The sequence below is a fragment of the Theropithecus gelada genome, chromosome 9, assembly GCF_003255815.1.
Source record: "Theropithecus gelada isolate Dixy chromosome 9, Tgel_1.0, whole genome shotgun sequence".
In the NCBI taxonomy this organism is placed as follows: domain Eukaryota; kingdom Metazoa; phylum Chordata; class Mammalia; order Primates; family Cercopithecidae; genus Theropithecus; species Theropithecus gelada.
Window position 1 is genome coordinate 54,379,927 of NC_037677.1, and position 15,643 is coordinate 54,395,569.

Below are 15,643 nucleotides of genomic sequence, written 5' to 3' on the forward strand. Positions count from 1 at the left end.
AATATTTATCCCACAATACTTTGGACAGAATTGCCAGGCAACAAAAACTGAAAACAGGGCCGGGCACAGTGGCTCATACCTGTAATCCTAACACTTTGGGAGGCCAAGGTGGGGGGATCTCCTGGGCTCAGGAGTTCGAGACCAGCCTGGACAACATGGTGAAACCTCATCTCTACAAAATACTAAAAACTAGCTGGGCATGATGGTGCATGCCTGTAATCCCAGCTCCTCAGGAGGCTGAGGTGGGAGGATCGTTTGAGTCCAGGAAGTCAAGGTTGCGGTGAGCTGTGATCATGCGACAGCACTTCAACCTGGGTGACGGAGTAAGATCCTGTCTTGAAACAAAACAAAACAAACAACAACACACACACACACACACACACACACACAATACAACTGAAAACAGTTCTCAGATCCTGCTGCTTTGCTCCTGAATTGGCTCCTACAGTCTGGGTTTGTGTGTGACAATTGATTCATTAAGTTTTAGAAGAAAGAAGTCTTTAGTACCTATTTATAGACAGGGAAATTGAGGCCCAGGAAACTGACATGCTGCTCAGTACATTAGTCACAGAGCTAACCTGAAATCCCTGTCTCCTGTTCCCAAAATCTGAACTTCCCACCCGCCAAGCCGTCTGTCCTTCAGTCCTAACATAGTGCACAGAGACCCGGGCCGTATTCTTCCCTGGGCATGGCCCAGAGCCCGAGCCCAGGCTGCACAGAGTTCTGAACACCAGCTTCCCTTCCGGGAGTGCTCTGAGCATGGCCTTCAGGTTTTTACTCCACGCAAGAGGCAGCAAAAGAAGACTGCAGCTAGGAGATGTCTTTCAACTCCGTGGTCCAAAAACCAACGTGAGAAATGAATGGCAGAGACATCTACTCCATTAGAACAAACGGCAGGGCTCAAGAGGTTGCTCACAGCCATCCCCACTCCTGCAATCTCAGGGGAATGAGCTGCCTGGGGCCCCTCAGGCCTGTCTGTGGAGTGCGTGGCTTCATTGGGTTCCCTGTGCAAGAGATATCAACCATTGTCTATTCCTTAGTAAAGGAAGCTGCCTGTCCTCAGTCCTTCAGACAGAGAAAGAGGGAGCGAGAAGGGAAGGAGAGAAGTAGGGAAGGGAGAAAGGGAGGAAGAAAGGAAGGGAGGAAGGGAGGGAGAAAGGAAGGGAGGAAGGAGGGGAAGGAGGGAGGGAGGAAGGAAGAAAGGGAAGGAGGAAGGAAGGATGGGTAGGAGGGAGGGAGACTGTTTGGAGGGTCATCTTAAATCCAAAATGTTCCTCTTGTCCCAGGTCCTGGAAGGCCTGGATGAACTGAAGTTTCTATCTTTGGACTTTCATGAGAATCCTGTATCTTTTTTAAAAATTGTTTTTCTTGGCATCTTTCTTACAGAAAAAGAAACCTGTATCTTCAGATTAACTCCGCCTTCTCCCCAGCTAACACACATCAGGCTTCCATTGCTTGCAGATAAAAACTGAGAAATGAATACAGACAGGCAGTCTGTCTCAATTCCAGACTGAAGGAAGAATAACGTGGCTGCAGATACATTTAGAGAAAGGAGCTCGAAAGAGATGGTCAGGTGCTGGATCAGGGAGAGAACAAAGCCTGACCCATCCGGAAGCACTGACCATGGCAATCTTCCTTACTATCAAATAGAAATAGGAACCTTCATGCCCTGCCAGGTGAGCCGAGAGAAGAGAGAATCAGCAAGGAACCTCAAAGTGCCAGGGGGCAGGAGAGGAGGCTTATGAGCTGGGGAGGAGGACAGGGCATTGGTGGCATAAAAAGCTCTTAGAGCAGGAACATGAGGCTGTAGTGATTGAGAGAGAGAGAGGAGGAAAAGAGCCCCGTAGAAGGAACTAAGAGAAGTAGTCTGAAAGGAGGATGGAAGAATTGGAGCTTGCCCTGCAAGATTTTTTGCATTTCCCTGACTGAGGGGCAATCATTGCATGCTGGAAAACCACCCCTGTGGAGTACATAACTGCATGTTTTACAGTTTCATGGCTGAAGATATTGTCCTTTATGCCCAGTGTGGAAAAGGAGGTATTCATCTCAGCACTGACCATGACAACCCTCCTTAGCATAACATAGGAAGAACGATATAACCATCACCGGCCAGTTTTCTCATTTTCATCTTGGCTGTGAGAACATTCAGGTGTAACATTAATGCTTGGTTCTGGTCATTCTTTTGTTCTGGGTCACTGTATATGTGTGTCTTTTCTCCCTCTAAAAAGTTTCTGGTCCTTCTTTTCTCTATTTGCCATAAACTGTGGCTTCATAAGTGCTTCTAAAGCTTAATCAATTTCCTGTTCCCTCGGTAAGCAGTCTGGATTGCACTGGAAGCAAGTAATTATTTTGCTCGACATCACAAAAATACTCCTCTCATTGACCCCAATTGTGTCAATATACCCTATATATTTGGAATTGAAAATTTAGTGATATGGCTGTCTATGTAGGCCAGAGGCCAAGGACACAGGTCCTTCCACCCTCACCCTGATGGTCCCAATGCCCTTGGCACGTCCCAGCCCTGCCCAGATAGTCCCACAGAAGAAGGACTCCTGGGAGAAAGCGTGCTTGACATTCAGTCCCTGGGTTCCTACCCATGCGTCCCTGTGTAATTTTTTGATGCACCCATTTGACAAATATTCATCAAGCGCTTACCAACCATGAGGTGATTTTCCCGGTAGTTCAGATACAAAGAGAAGTAAAATAGAAAACTAAGATTAACTAAAACTGTTCACAGAGTTAAAGTGGCCCTTAGCCTATTTATGAAATATTTTCCCATCTCATTGTGTGATAATGGGCCCATTGACCTATAATGGGAAGAGGATGTTACAGGGAAAGGAGGGACTGCTGGGCAGGTGGGGGACTGGAGTAGGAGTTGGGGCTAAGACTCATGAGACTCAGGAGGTCTGCGGAGAAGGGCACACCCTGCGTGACAATTTGCCTCCTCACACGCAGCTGACACACCTCAACATCGAGTCAGCCTCCTAAAATGATGCAGGAGGAAAAGCTGTTCTTTGGCTTTAAGGTCACCCTAGTGACTAAAGGGTGGCACGGCTACGTGGGCATGATGAAAGGATTCCTAGGACTAACAACTGTTGCCCACGCAGGAGATTGCCAGGTGTTACAGTCAGGCAGTGAGAGGTTGTCTGGCGCAGCTCATGAACAACTAGAAACAATACCTGTGTCCTAGAGAGGTCTGGGCTTGCCATGGAAGGAGTTTAGGCATCCAGTAGTGGCGACTCTTGGAGAAAAGGAACAAGATCTCTCAGTGGCTGGAATCTACAGCCTACTCTGACCCAGGTGTGGCCCCACTGGGTCTTTCTAGCGGGCTTCAGTGTCTTCACCATGAAATGAGAGGGTCAGACGTGGCCCTTTCCAGGGTGGACATCGACCCAGCGCTGTGCTCCTAGTGGGATGGGGGTGTCCTTTGCCATGTGCTGAACCAGAACCCTTGTGCCCCACAGCCAGCCTCTTCTTCTGTTCTCACCCCACAATCAAATATATCCCCTTCATTTTCCTCCCATCCACATGAAGGAAGGACTCAACACAGGGCAGAAGAAAACCAGCATTGAATTCTCTTCCAAAGCAGCAGAGAGAGCAATAGGGAGCCAAGAAGGGGGTTGAGGAACGTGCCTCTTCAGGCAGGAAACTCACAGACGGCGATGAAGGAGAACGTGCAGGAGATGTCATTCCAGAGCCCATTGCTCAGGAGAATCACACAGTCCTCCCCTGAACCGTGGTCATTTGGCTCATCCTTCTTCCAGTTGCTGTAGGTCAGCCTCCCGCCCGTCACGTACATGAACTGGCCTTCGGTTGCCTCATCTGTGATGCCCAGGAAGGCAGTGTCTTTGGCCACATCCTGGATGGCCTTATTCTCCTCGGCATTCTTGGGGGCAGCCACTGTGGCCTGGAGCCCAGCACACAGAGCCTTCACTTCGGAGAAAGGCATCCGCTCACCGTTGGTCACGAAGAGCTTCTTCCCAGACATTTTCCCCAAGGAGAAGGCTTGCACTGAAACCACAAATGGTGAGTGAGGCTGACTGGGTTTGGAGCCCAGCCCAGGACAGTAGGCAAGTAGTCTGAGTCGCCTGGGAAGTCAGATCTCTGAAAAATTGCCCTGTGCCCAGCAGCTCAGTCCAGAGCCTGGTCAGGAAGCAGACCTCAGCTGCAAAGCCTGGGAAGGGGCGTCCAGACCCCTGCAGACAGCCCAGGCTCCCCTGGGATATCCCACCTTGAAAAAGCATCTGCTAAAACCTGCCTTGGCACAGGTGCACATAGGGAGACAGTCTTGGGCCCCACTGCAGGCTTGGGCACCAGGATAAGGAAGAGGCAGGGACAGACATCAGAGTACAGTAGATAACAAGGAAGGAGCACAGACTTTGGAGAGGACAGACCTCCATTCAAACCCTCCCCTGCCACTTCCCAGCTGTGTGACCTGAAATGAGTCACCAACAAACACTTCCTGCACCTCGGTTTCCTCACCTGTCAATAAAGCAAGTTCAACAACCACAGCTGAGGTTGCTGAGAGGATTGAATGGAACCATCTTATGGGAAAATGCCACCCAGCACAGGCCCTGGTGTAGAACAAGTGTTCATGAATTAGTTCCCCTCCCACCTCCTCCAAACCTAGAGTGCGCTGAAGAAAAGAGTGAGAGCCAAGAACACGTTATGGGCAGAGAGAAAGCTCACGCTTCTTCATGTGGTTCAGTTCTGCTCTCAGGCTCTGTAGCTGTCTCTCTAAGTTGGCCAGCTTAGCCTCAGCAACTGCAAAGCAACAGGGAGAAGGTATTTATGGAGACGACCTTAAGTTGGAGAGTGGAGCATTTTGAAAAAAACAAAGTGGCTTACTAAGAAGAACGCTTATTTGAGGAAAATAAGAAAGCAAAAGAAATAAAAGGGGGAAAATGACTACATTCCTGCTTCCCAGCTATACCTCTGCATCCCTTCACAACCCGGAACTTCAGGCCTGGACCTCTGTCTCCACATACAGCTTGCATATTGTCATATTGTAAGAATTCATAAGCAAATACTCAACTCATTACTCCTCTTTCTGAAAACATTTCTTTGTCATTCATTTTCATTTCTCATTCCAGATACACTTTTTAATACCTTTATTATTTTGACAGACTGGTAGACAAATATGAATAAGTAGGTTATCATTGTTCTTTTGTTCTTATTGAATTTGCTCCATTTTTCTCTGAACTAAGTTGCTGTGATGTTCCCCTTCACCCAGGGTTCGAAAAAGGCAGAATGTTTTCATGCCACTCTTGTGACAATGGACATAAACCCAATCCCCTAAAGGGCCTGTTTCCTCCCTGGCACCCTGGAGGTGCACACTGGACTGTTTCCACTGAAGAAAAGCCAGGGCCCATCTGCTAAGGGGCCTGACGAGGGAATGGCCCTACATGGCTTGAATGTCTGCATCTGGGCACCTATGGGAGTCCCCTCAGGCCCCAAGTAAAGCTGAGAGGACTGGGGGCACTGGGCCAGGATGCAAAGTTGTGCATCTTCCCATGAGGCAGCAGGAGAAGGGGACCTCCCAGCTGGCCCTCCAGCTCCTCAGGCCCGGGACCCCCAGGCCACAATGCTAAGGTATGCCCCTTACCTGAATTGTCCCCATGATCTCCTTTTTGTCCCCTTGGTCCTGGAATTCCAGGAGTCCCGGTGTTTCCTGGGGGCCCCGACTTCCCAGGAGGGCCCTGCAAACCTCTGAGCCCTTGACCTGTTGCAAGACAAAGGGAAGATGACCCAGTGACTGTCATTCTTTTTTTTTTTTCCAGAAAGCTCAATACTCCATTCATATTTACCCCCGGAACAGCCAGTGAGCTAGCGATGTAACCCAAAAAAAGAAAGACCCTCCTGCATCCCAGTGGAAGGCCTGCACCAAGCCCAGCTCCCCAAGCAGGTGGGACACCCCTTTCTGTAGGGACAACCACACACCCCCAGTTCTTGTGTGGAAATATGGGATCCCGGACAGTCAGCAAGCAGCTTTGTTTTGGAGACAATGGTATTTTACAGGGATTGTTCTGGTGTAGCTTGGGTCCTGATGAAAGGGGAACCTTAAGCTGGGTGCAGTGGCTCACGCCTATAATCCCAGCACTTTGGGAGGCTGAGGTGGGTGGATCACGAGGTCAGGAGATCAAGACCATCCTGGCTAACACGGTGAAACCCCGTCTCTACTAAACATATATAAAAAATTAGCCCAGCGTGGTGGCGGGTGCCTGTAGTCCCAGCTACTCGGGAGGCTGAGGCAGGAGAATGGCGTGAACCCGGGAGGTGGAGGTTGCAGTGAGCGGAGATTGCGCCACTGCACTCCAGCCTGGACGACAGAGCGAGACTCCATCTCAAAACAACAACAAGAACAACAACAACAACAAAAGGGGAGCCTCCCCAAGTCTGTGCTTTAACCCTTGTGTGGCAGGCTCAAGCACAGATTTGCTTGAACACCTGCTGGAGGTGGAGATTTAGGAAGCCACAGAAACCTGTCCCAGACCTGGCTCTCCCTTTTCCCCCTTGGGTCCATCTCGCCCATCTCTGCCTGGGGTGCCATTGGTGACGGGGATGCCACAGGTAATCACGGAGCAGGTCTTCTGGGCATCCTCACAGGCTTTTGTTTCGGAGCAGGAAGCTGTCACCACAGACAGGAGAAGGACAGGGAATGATGGAAACAGGAACATGGTCCTTACCTTGAAGTGAAGAAAGTGAAGGAAGGGAATTTCATCCCATCTGATTTAAATAGCATTTGCTACCCACTGTGGTGTGCTGGACCCCGTGCTGGGCACAGTGGACACAGAGGGGACCATCACAACCCCTGGCTCTGAATGACTTTCAGGCTACTAGGGAGATGGGTGGGTAAAAAATGTGAGAGTTAGATCAGTGCCAAAACAAAGGCAGATGCAAGATGAACACGAGCCCATTCTCCCTGGGGTCCCAGAGCTCCTGCCAGCACAAATCTTAACAGGTAGGCACCTCCTACTTGACAGCCCACAGGGCTCGAGGATTATCCATGAGCCCTGTGTCCAGTGTCCAGACAAAGGTGAAGAGAGCTCATTGCCTGTGTAAGCTTTGGCCCCTGGATTGCTCGGATTTCTTTCTAAAGTGCTAAAGGAGCCATGGTTTCCTTCTTCCTTTCCTATGGAAGGAAAGAGCTGTACTCAGACTGGGGCAGGAGACCTGAGGTCCCACAAGGTCCATCTCTTGGCTGGACTTGGTTGATGATATCCACTCTCTCACTTCCTATAAAACTTCTGATTGACATGGTGGGGCTCCAGCTGTCCTCAGAGCAGCCCCTGTTTCCCCAGCTGCTTCTTGACCATCTTGCATAATGTCTATTTTGTGACAGGCACTTGCTGTGGGATTGGGACCTAGAGTGCCCTGAGGCAGGATTCTGACCTTCAAAATGGGAACTTTTTTGGTGATTGATCCTGTGCAGATGAGACTTCTCTTGGTTTGAGATCTTCCACTGAGAGGCCATTTCACCACCAGGCTCTGAAATTTCTGCTCAGCCTGAGTCTGGAGGGATTCAGCTCCTGCTCCCCATCATGGAGGTTGCCCAGATGCCCCCCAAGCTCTGTGCCCCTACCCAGCCATCAGAGTCTCTTCGAGCCTTTGTCCAGGTTGGCCTGTCCTCCAGGACGCTTGGCAGCCGTGGGACCCCATGGGACTCTCCCTCTGCTCTGCTCCAGCCTCAAATCCCAATGTTCTGACTCTTGCTGCCCAACACTGCATCTGCCTTTGCTATCCCAGCCACAGTCCCTTAACCCTTCCCTTCCTCCAGGACACAGTGAGAGATGCCCAGTTGGAAGGGAACTTTTGTGGTCATGTCCTTCTTCAACTTTCCTCTTTCTATCATTCTTGTCTTTTTTTAAAAATCTCTCCTGTTGGTGCTGAATTGGCACTGGATGCCACAGTCAAGGCTTGTACCTGTCACTGGCGTGCACATACCACTTCTATTCTTCACTTTGGCAAAGACCACCCTTTAGTTTGCTGATGGCCAAGTGGATACAGGAAACTCCCAGTTGCTTGGGCCAGAGAGAAAGAGAGGCCCCAGGTGGATCTGATGACCACCCCAAACCCCTACCTCACCAGGATTCAGTCAAGAAGCCAGTCTCTTGGCCCAGGCCCCTACTTCTTTCCTCCAGAAATGACTTACTAGGGCTTCCTCGGAGCCTGGAGTTAGTGGCAGGGAAGCTGGTCCTCCAGCCCAGGCCTCTGACAGGTGCCTCAGCGACGTCCAATCCAATCAGTGTGGTGACCAGGGACAGCGCTGGATTGGCCTTCAACCCCAGATTAATAATCAACCATCCCTAGAACTACTGTGTCCTGGGCAGCTCTCCAGGGCTGCTGGCAGGGTCTCTAGCACAGCACTGGGCAGCTCTCTACATTAGTGCCCTAACCACCGCCCCCCCTCCCCACTACCTCCTCGCAGGCATCCATCTCTATGACTCAGTGCCTCTGAGCTTCCAGAGTCACAGGTTCCCAGGGTAGTTTTCTTCAGATATTTATTTTCAGAAGAAGAATGCATAGATTTTCCACCAGACAAATGCATGCACACACACATACACACACATGCACACAAACACCCACATGTGTACACACCTTTGTATCAGTTGATTGAACTACTTCCATTTGTATTTTGTTTATTGTAGGGCTAGAGTGGAAAGACTAAACACCCCTAGCACTGAGTCACCTCCTTCCTCTCTTCTCATTTAGAATGTTTGTCAAATGTCTTCTTTGGGCATCTAGGTACACAGGGCCAGGCACAAAGGGAAGGGGTATTTGCAGCTGACTTCAATCCAAAGCCGAATGTGGGTGTTGGCGCTCGCTGCTCCCTCTGTCCAGATATCTTCTTATATCTTTGCTTACTGGTGGCATATTGATTGACCACCAACCACCCCCCATCCCTGTAGAATGAGAAGCTCATGAGAACAGGGGTCTTGTTCCCTAGCTGTTGTTTCTCCACCGAGAAGAGTGCCTGGAAACAGAATCAATGCTCAATAAACACTTGTGGAACAAATGAATCCTCCAGCAGTGTGTCCTCAAATCAGCCCTCTTCTCTCTGACTGGAGCTACCATCTGTGCCCCCTTTACCAGTGACCTCACTTTTCTAGGGCAGGAGCTGTACTCAGTTCACATCTCTGTCCCCAGGGTGCAATCCAGGGCTGGGCACAGAGGAGGATTTGGTACAAGGATGAAGAGAGAGGCAGAGACTTAGACCATCTGTGCTCATCCAGGCCTGAATTTCCAGAAGTGTCCAGTTCTTGTCACCAGAGGCTGGTCAAGCGTTCAGGTCCCAGATGTGAGCTTTAATGTTTGCCTTCCTCCAAACTCACACCCAGTCTTTGAAACGCTTCATGTCACCAAATAACTTCAGAGGTTTGTTTTTCCCAGATGGGGAGTGAGGTGGGTCACTTCCCTGTAACTCTGCCTGGTGATGGGGATTTTGGTTTCTCAAGGGTCCTCACCCTGTGTAGTCATGTCATCAGGCCCCATCCAGTGGCCCTCTGGTTCCCATTCAGGGGGCCTGCCACGCACCAAGGGGGGCCCCCAAGGTAAAGAAGATCACTCTCAGAGCTGGATTTCCTGATGCCATTGACACAATGTTGAAGGGCCCATAGGCCCAGAAGACAAAGGACTTTCAATTCACACAGAAAATAGGCAGATCTCCCAGGAAGGTGGGAAAGTGGAACTGACAGATTTGCATTGAGCCGGGATCCTAACTGTGCTGCAGACTTAGAGAAAGGGTGGTTCTGAGTAGACAGAGGGTAGGCAGGAGGTAAATACACCTAGGAGCAAAGAAACCTGAGAAAACCTGGATTCTGGAGGGGATGAGTTTCTCCCCCAAGGATGTATACCCATAGGTCTGTCCTCTCATAGACTCAGAGGTGAATTTATGCTGCTCTTATGACTATTACTGAATTTTGTTATTTATGTCAAGATGAAAAATTGTGTTTCCAGTGTCTCAGCGCAGCATGATCTCCTGCATTGTGGAGACATAAACTCAGTGGAGAACCACACCCACAGCCCAGGCACCTCAGTGGTGTCTCAGATGGAGGCCAGGCAGATTTGAGTTCATGATGGGACAATTATCAAATACAGTAGGGGATAAGCAGAGTGAGAGCTGATAGAAATGACAAGCCTCAGAAATAGCCCTCCAAGGAGTGTGGACCCTACATGACAGATAAATTAATATGCACTTCAAAAGAGGGTATAATGAAGGAATAAATGAGAATTATGTAATTAAATTAACAGACTAGAATTAAAAATACTATAGAGCTAATAAAATTGAATACTGGTTCTTTGTCAGAGACATAAACTTAGCAAATATGGTTGTGGTCATTTGGGTTGTTTCCGCCTTGTTGTAAAATTGCATCTCAGGCTCTTTGCCATAGGACTTCGTAAAGGCTCCCACTAGAGTGTGAGAAGTAAATACTCTAGTCCCTTTGCTGTTTGGTGTGGCCATGTGACCATGAGCTACAACGAAGCTTTACGTGTGCTTACAGGTTTGACATGGCTTTTGTGTTTCTTTCCCAATCATGGGTAGTGTATATCCTGGAAAGTTACATGGAACAGACATGAACTCATCTGAAAGTCTGGAGTCCAGCTGACTGCTGCTGAGTCCAGGCTCGCTCAGCTGAAACCAGCCAAAGCTCAACAAACTGGAAGATACAGAGCAGGAAATAAAAACGTTTATTGTTGCAAGGCCTCAGAGGGAGATTTACTATTGTGTTAGCTGACTGATACAATATCAATGATTAATAGAAAAGGTATAAGAAATTAACAAATCAGGAAGGAAAAGGGATTATTATACTAATATAGATAGTACTAACATTATAAAATTATACCATCTACAGTAGATTTTATAGCAATATATTAGAAAACTAGTTAAAATACATAATATTATAAGAAAGTTTATAATTGCTTACTTTGGCCCTAGAAGTGTTAGAATAATGAGTATATTATTGTATCACATAAAATATTAAAATGGAAGTCAAAAATTATCAACCATTTCTCCATCAACAAAATGGTTTTAAGGTGAGTTGTAGCAAATCTTCAGAGAAGAGATAATTTCTCTGTTATAGAAATGGTTTGCGTCTACAGCTACTTAACTAACACAATTAGCCGAATATGTAACACAGAATGCATAAGGACAGAAAAAGAGAAAGGAACTCTCAGCCAACCTAATCTGTAAGTACAGATGCAAAAATACAATGTAAAAAATAGCTATTAAGACCAGCAATGTATTTATGGTTAATAGAAGTCTCTGGAATCTGATTTCCTACATTCATTAGCCCATGAATTAACTGCATAATATTTGGTAAATCACTTTGACCTCTATATGCCTCAATATTCTTATTTGTAAATTTGAAAGAATGATAGCATCTATAAAATAGGGTTAATGAGGATTACATGAGTTAATACTAGTGCCCGGTCCATAGTCTGTGTAATGAGTGTATCAAGCATCAGACCAAGCAGGGTGTATCAGAGGAATGCAAGGATGGTTCAACATCAAAAAATAATGTAAATCACTAATTTAATAAAGAACAGGTTTCATTAAGAACCTAAATTTATATCTCTCAGATCTTGGAACTTGGAGTTCTTTTGTTCTCAAAACTAATATGTAGTCTCAAAACTCTTTTGTCATTGACAGGCATTTAGGTTGATTCCATGTCCTTGCTATTGTGAGTAGTGCTGCAATGAACATTCACATGCATGTGTCTTTAAGGTAGAATGATTTGTATTCCTCTGGGTATATACCCAGTAATGAGATTGCTGAGTCAAATAGTATTTTTCATTCTTTTTTTTTTTTTACATTTTGTAAGTATAATTCATAAATAAATACTTCATAATTTCTGGTTTGATCCCCCAGAAAGATACAATAATTCTAAATATGTATGTACTTACAAATATGGTCTCAAAACATATAAAGAAACAATTGACAGAATTATAAGAAAAAGCAGACAAATCCACAATCATGTGGAAGATTTTCATACAACTTTCTTATTAACTGATACACCAAGCTGACACAAAAATCAGTAGATGATAAAATATTGAATGATACACTAAAAAACCTGAATTACTTGACATACATGGAACACTGCACCCCAAAATTCAAGGGTAGATACTATTTTTATGAAACATTAATAAAAATTGAGCATATGCTGGGATATTAAAGCAAGTTTCAACAAATTTCAAAAAACGTTCCCTTACCACAGAACAATCATTCTGTATATCAATGGTAAAAGAATACTTTGAAAATCTCTATATATTTAAGAGGAAAATTAAGAAGTATGCTTCCAAATAACCTGTAGGCCAAAAAAAGCCATTCTAATAGAAATTAGAAAATAATGTAACTGAATAATCATGAATAATTAAGTATCAAAACACATAAGATCAACTAGAGCTGCACTTGGAGGAAAATTTACAGCCTTTCTACATTTTAGAAAAGAAGAATGCTGAAAATCATTAATCTAATACCCATTTTAAAATGTTAGAAAAATAAGGCAAGTTAAGCCCAAAGAAAACAGAAGAAAATAATGAAGAGCATGCAGCCATAAAAAATAACCAAATCATGTCCTTAGCAGCAACATGGATGTAGCTGGAGGCCATTATCCTAAGCAAATTAAGGCAGAGATAGAAAACCAAATACTGCATGTTCTCACCCAGAAATGGGAACTAAACACTGGACTCACATGGACAAGAAGATAGGAGCAATAAACACTGTGGATTCCAAAAGCGGGGAAGGAGGGAGGAATGCAAGGGCTGAAGAACCACCTATTGAGTATTATGTTTATTTCCTGGGTGATGGGATCACTAGGAGCCCCAACCTCAGCATCATGCAATATACCTGTGTAACAAACCTGCACATGTACTTCCTGAATCTGAATTAATAATAATAAGCAGAAATTAATGAAATAAAATAAAATGCAACAGAAGGGACAAACCCACAAGTTTGTTCTTAGAAAAGACCAAAAGAATGGATACGTTTTGATGAGATTGATAAAAAGGAAAAAAGAGAAGTCACAAATAACCAATATCAGGAATGATGAGGAGTCTAACACTACATATCCTATAGACTTAAAGATCATAAAATGATAATACAGATAACTTTATGCCAGTAAATTTGAAAATGTATAGGAACTGGATAAACTAGAAAAATGTCAATTCCAAAACTTACACAAGAAGATGTACAAAAATCTAAATAGTTTTCTATATAGATTTATAAATTCAATCTATAATTATGTCTTCATCAGTGAATTTTACAAATAATTTAAGAAATTGTTTTAATCTCACAAAAAATCCTCCAGAAAATAGAAAAAAATTAAAAAATTTTTATTTTTTGAAACCAAAATGATCTCAATACAAAAATGTGACAAGGAAAATACAAAGAAGGAATATCACAGGTCAGTCTCACTCATAATGCAAAAATCCTATGATGCACATAGATAAAAATTTCCTGAGCAAATTATTTGTTTTTTTTGCATATATTTCTCAATTATACTTTAAGTTCTGGGGTACATGTGCAGATCATGCAGATTTGTTACATAGGTATACACGGGCCATTGTGGTTTGCTGCACCCATCAACTCATCATCTACATTAGGTATTTTTCCTGATGCTATCCCTCCCATAGCCCCCAACCCCTGACAGGTCCCAGTGTGTGATGTTCCCCTCCCTTTGTCCATGTGTTCTCATTGTTCAGCTCCAACTTATGAGTGAGAACATGCATTGTTTGGTTTTCTGTTCTTGTGTTAGCTTGCTGAGAATGATGGTTTCCAGCTTCATCCATGTCCCTGCAAGGGACAGGAACTTATCCTTTTTTATGGCTGCATAGTATTCCATGGTGCATATGTGCCACATTTCTAAATCCAGTCTATTATTGATGGTCATTTGGGTTGGTTCCAAGTCTTTGCTATTGTGAACAGTGCTGCAATAAACATACGTATACATGTGTCTTTATAGTAGAATGATTTATGTACATTTCAGTATGTACCCAGTAACGGGATTGCTGGGTCAAATGGTATTTCTGGTTCTAGATCCTTGAGGAATCACCACACTGTCTTCCACAATGGTTGAACTGATTTACACTCCCACCAACAGTGTAAAAGTTTTCCTATTTCTCCACATCCTCTCCAGCATCTCTTGTTTTCTGACTTTTAATGATCACCATTCTAACTGGTGTAAGATGGTATATCATCGTGGTTTTGATATGCATTTCTCTAATGACCAGTGATGATGAGCTTTTTTTCGTATGTTTTTTGGCTGCAGGAACTGCCACACTGTTTTTCACAATAGTTGAACTAATTTACACTCTAACCAACAGTGTATAAACATTTTCTTTCCTCTGCAACCTCACCAGCAATTGTTATTTTTTGACCTTTTAATAATAGCTGTTCTGACTGGTGTGAGATGTTATCTCATTGTGGTTTTGATTTATATTTTTAATAATAAGTGATATCAAGATTTTTTTGTATGCTTATTGGTTGCGTGTATGTCTTATTTTGAAAAGTGTCTGTTCATGTTCTTTGTTCAGTTTTTAATGCTTTTTTCTTGCTTAAGTTTTTATAGATGCTGAATATTAGACCTTTGTCACATGCATAGCTTGCAAATATTTTCTCCCATTCTGTATGTTGTTTGTTTACTCTGTTGATAGTTTCTTTTGCTGTGCAGAAGCTGTTAAGTTTAATTTGATCCCGTTTGTCAATTTTTGCTTTCATTGCGTTGCTTTTGCTGTGTTTGCCATGAAATCTTTGCCTGTTCCTATGTCCAGAATGATATTGCCTAAGTTGTCTTCCAGGGTTTTCATAGTTTTGGGTTTTACATTTGAGTCTTTAATCCATCTTGAGCTGATTTTTGTATGTGGTATAAAAAAGGGGTCCAGTTTCAATCTTCTGCATATGTCAGCACCATTTACTGAATAGGAAGTCTTTTCCTCATTGCTGGTTTGTTTTTGTCTTAGTTTTGTTGAGAATCAGATGGTTGTAGTAGTGCAGCCTTATTTCTGGGCTCTCTATTCCATTGCCTTGGTCTATGGGTCTGTTTTTGTACTAGTACCATGCTGTTTTGGTTACTGAAGCCCTGTGGTATAGGCTGAGGTTTGGGTAACGTGATGCTTCCAGCTTTGTTTGGTTCCAATGAATTTTAAAATAGTGTTTTACAGTTGTGTGAAGAATGTCATTGGTAGTTTGATGTGAATAGCATTAGATCTGTAAAATGCTTTGGGCAGTATGGCTATTTTAATGGTACTGATTCTTTCTACCCAGAGCAGGGATGTTTTTTCATTTGTTGGTGTCATTTGTGATTTATTTGAGCAGTGTTTTGTAATTCTCATTGTAGAGATCTTTCACTTCCTCGGTTAGCTGTATTGCTAGGTATTTTATTCTTTTTGTGGCAATTGTGAACGGGATCACATTCCTTATTTGACTTTTGGCTTGTCTTTTGTTGGTGTATATAGGAATGCTAGGGATTTTTTATGTTGATTTTGTATCTTGAAATTTTGCTGAAGTTGTTTTCAGCTGAAGAAGCTTTTGGGCCAGGATTATAGGGTTTTCTAGACATAAAATTATATTACAAAAACTCAATGAAAAATTTCAATGAGTCTTTTCAAAAATTTATAGGTTCTCCCGGCCCCTATAAAAAGGGAA

At 44.3% G+C, this 15,643-nt stretch overlaps 1 protein-coding gene across 2 annotated transcripts; it reads right to left on the bottom strand.

Annotated features, from left to right (window-relative positions):
* Positions 1 to 3,553: 3,553 nt before the first annotated feature.
* Positions 3,554 to 6,845, bottom strand: LOC112631935 (mannose-binding protein A-like). 2 transcript variants are annotated; one of them, XM_025397508.1, is made up of 4 exons: positions 6,387 to 6,845; positions 5,606 to 6,059; positions 4,690 to 4,764; positions 3,554 to 4,011 (listed from the first exon to the last, which is right to left on the bottom strand). In XM_025397508.1, exons 2-4 carry the CDS (start codon positions 5,799 to 5,801, stop codon positions 3,638 to 3,640), a joined length of 645 nt encoding a protein of 214 aa, XP_025253293.1. In that variant the 5' UTR covers positions 5,802 to 6,059; positions 6,387 to 6,845; the 3' UTR covers positions 3,554 to 3,637. The 2 variants fall into 2 exon arrangements, with proteins under 2 accessions (XP_025253293.1, XP_025253292.1); XM_025397507.1 differs by having other exon boundaries at positions 5,606 to 5,722; positions 6,494 to 6,677.
* Between the last annotated feature and the right edge of the window lie 8,798 nt (positions 6,846 to 15,643).

Bases quoted from the DNA above. Each gene is read 5' to 3' on its own strand.
- LOC112631935 (XM_025397507.1), bottom strand. From the start codon at position 6,677: ATGTTCCTGTTTCCATCATTCCCTGTCCTTCTCCTGTCTGTGGTGACA. The intron at 5,723-6,493 runs GTCTGGGACAGG...GTCTTGCAACAG, and splicing joins GGGGGAAAAGGGAGAGCCAG to GTCAAGGGCTCAGAGGTTTG. The intron at 4,012-4,689 runs GTGAGCTTTCTC...TTGTGGTTTCAG, and splicing joins ACTGAACCACATGAAGAAGC to TGCAAGCCTTCTCCTTGGGG.